The sequence below is a fragment of the Limulus polyphemus genome, unplaced genomic scaffold (genome assembly GCF_000517525.1).
Source record: "Limulus polyphemus unplaced genomic scaffold, Limulus_polyphemus-2.1.2 Scaffold13568, whole genome shotgun sequence".
NCBI classification, from domain to species: domain Eukaryota; kingdom Metazoa; phylum Arthropoda; class Merostomata; order Xiphosura; family Limulidae; genus Limulus; species Limulus polyphemus.
The window spans coordinates 1-2,493 of NW_013679178.1; the positions used below are offsets into that span (position 1 = coordinate 1).

General features: G+C 31.0%; 1 protein-coding gene across 1 annotated transcript; it reads left to right on the forward strand.

The window, feature by feature from the left end:
• Window positions 1-1,671: 1,671 nt before the first annotated feature.
• LOC106477242 (NADH-ubiquinone oxidoreductase chain 6-like) lies at window positions 1,672-2,197 on the forward strand (the record flags this gene model as incomplete). Its single annotated transcript, XM_013937832.1, is given in 3 exon segments — window positions 1,672-1,719; window positions 1,721-1,814; window positions 2,052-2,197. Coding segments are annotated over 3 exon segments (288 nt in total), but the record flags the coding sequence as incomplete, so codon positions are not given.
• Between the last annotated feature and the right edge of the window lie 296 nt (window positions 2,198-2,493).

Here is a 2,493-nt window from a genome sequence, read left to right on the forward strand (position 1 = left end):
CTAGTTTTAATTAAGAAAGGACTTGTATCGCTGAAGTTTCACGGAAAGAATTTATTCTGGAAATTAACAAACGACCAGATACGCAAAAATATATATTAAAAATAAGAAAAACACTCACTCTGAAACATAGTCTCAAACGAATTAATAAATAAACCCCAGCGATCACCAAACTTAAAGAATGAACTAAAGCAGAAACCGGAATAGAAGCAGCTATAGCTGCTGGAAGTCAAGCAGAAAAAGGAATCTGAGCTATTTTAGTTATTGCCGCCAAAACCACATAACCCCAAACTCAATAAAATTCTACACCCATTCTATTAAAAGTATAAAAGAAAAATAATTTCAATTTCCAAAATTAAGCAACCAAACGATCCCAATCAAAATCGCTACATCCCTAATCCGATGAGATAAAATGGTAATTGTATCCTCATTTAAAGACCGATTATTCTGATAATAAATTACCAAACAATGAGAAACTAACCCTAAACCATCTCACCCTAATAAAATAGAAATTAAGAACCCCATAGACAGCATAAATAACAAAACCGATTAAGATTCCCATCTCCCTCCATATATTCTTCTGTATGAAAGACCCCTGCTGAATAAATTAGCATAACAAAAGACAAAAATATTAAAGACACTCAACTTAAAAAATAAAATACAACACTCCCCTCACAATCATAAAGCCTAAAAATACCAACCAAAAAGGTAAAGAAGCATATAAAGTATAAAAAAGTATATAAATACCAGATTGAAGACGTTCTGGTTGCCCCCCCCAACCAATGATTATTAATAAATTAGGGATTAACACAGACTTGAAAGAAACGTAAAACAACAATTAATCTAAACAAATAAAACTTAAAAATAAAAATATCAAACTTAAAGCAACCAAAAAAGAAAACTTCACCTTACCATTATTGCTTGTATTCACCCTATATCTAGCCACTAACATTAAAGAACAAATTCAACAAGATAACCCGAATAAAGAAAAACTCAATAAATCTCCTCCCAACACCAAAGAAAGGCAACAAAATCAAAAAGACGATACATTAAAAATATTCTTAAGAAACTTACAAAAAACAGCCCAAATTGAATAGTCTCTCAAGAAAAAATAAAGGTACATGAACATAAAAAATAAATACATAAAAATATCTAACATTCAATCAATTTTATTTTTGAAAAATAGTCATTCCCATGAGATCGAACTACCAAAACAAGAATTCTTAGACCCAATCTTCTTTTACATACAACTATTGTTAAAAAAAAATCCCTCTATTCCTAAACTCCCTCTAACCAAACGAACCATCATTAAAAATCTTCCCAAAACTATAAATTCCAGTCTCAATTATATAGATAACAAATGTTTATGATTTCTTTAATATACCCGAAATATAATTTTAATATAATTCTTAATATACCCGAAAAGTATATTAAAATCCCCAACATCATCACATTAAAATTAATTACCATTAGTTTCAGTAGTTAAAACAAAACCTCGGTCTTGTAAATCGGAGAAGGGTTAAACTAAACCCCTAAAACATTCAGAAAAAAGAAACCTCCCATCACTGATCCACAAATTCAATATCTTAAATTAAACTATTTTCTGAAAATTACAAAAAGGATTATCCTAATAACAATATATTCTTCAATTACATTTCTTATCACTCCCACCCTATTATAATAATTATAAATCTAATCTCATCTACAATTCTTATAAGCTTAAATCACAACATTATTCATAAAAACCTCTTGATTCTCAAACATCCTATTCCTCATCATATTAGGAGGTATGTTGGTGGTATTCATCTACATTGCAAGCCCAGTTCCAAATGAACCATTCAAATGATCAATAATAATTATCATCTCTCTCCTAAGCTCAATTCCTTTAATATATCTATTTACAATAATTAAAATTCCAAACAATCACGAAAAATACAATATCCCCCATCTCAAAAATATTTTCCAACTTACCCCAACTTACATTTCTCTTCTTATGTAACCTTCTTACTGATTACCATTATTGCAGTAGTAAAAATCACAAAAATCTCACAAAGCCCAATCCTACACAACTAATGACAACCCCTATTTTCCAACTTACTCCTACTTACATTTCTCTTCTTATGTAACCTTCTTACTGATTACCATTATTGCTGTAGTAAAAATCACAAAAATCTCACAAAGCCCAATCCTACACAACTAATGACAACCCCTATTCGAAAATCACACTCCTTGCTAAAAATTATGAATTCGTTCTTAATTGACCTCCCCTCCCCTTCCAACATCTCACACATATGAAACTTTGGCTCCCTACTTGGTTTTAACGAGCATCTTCCTATCAATACACTACACATCTGACATATCCCTTGCATTCTCCAGAATTTCTCACATCTGTCCTGACGTAAATTACGGCTGAATTTTTCGAATCATCCACGCTAAGGAAGCCTCACTCTTTTTCATCTGCCTATACCTCCACTTAGGTCGAGGAATATATTTTGG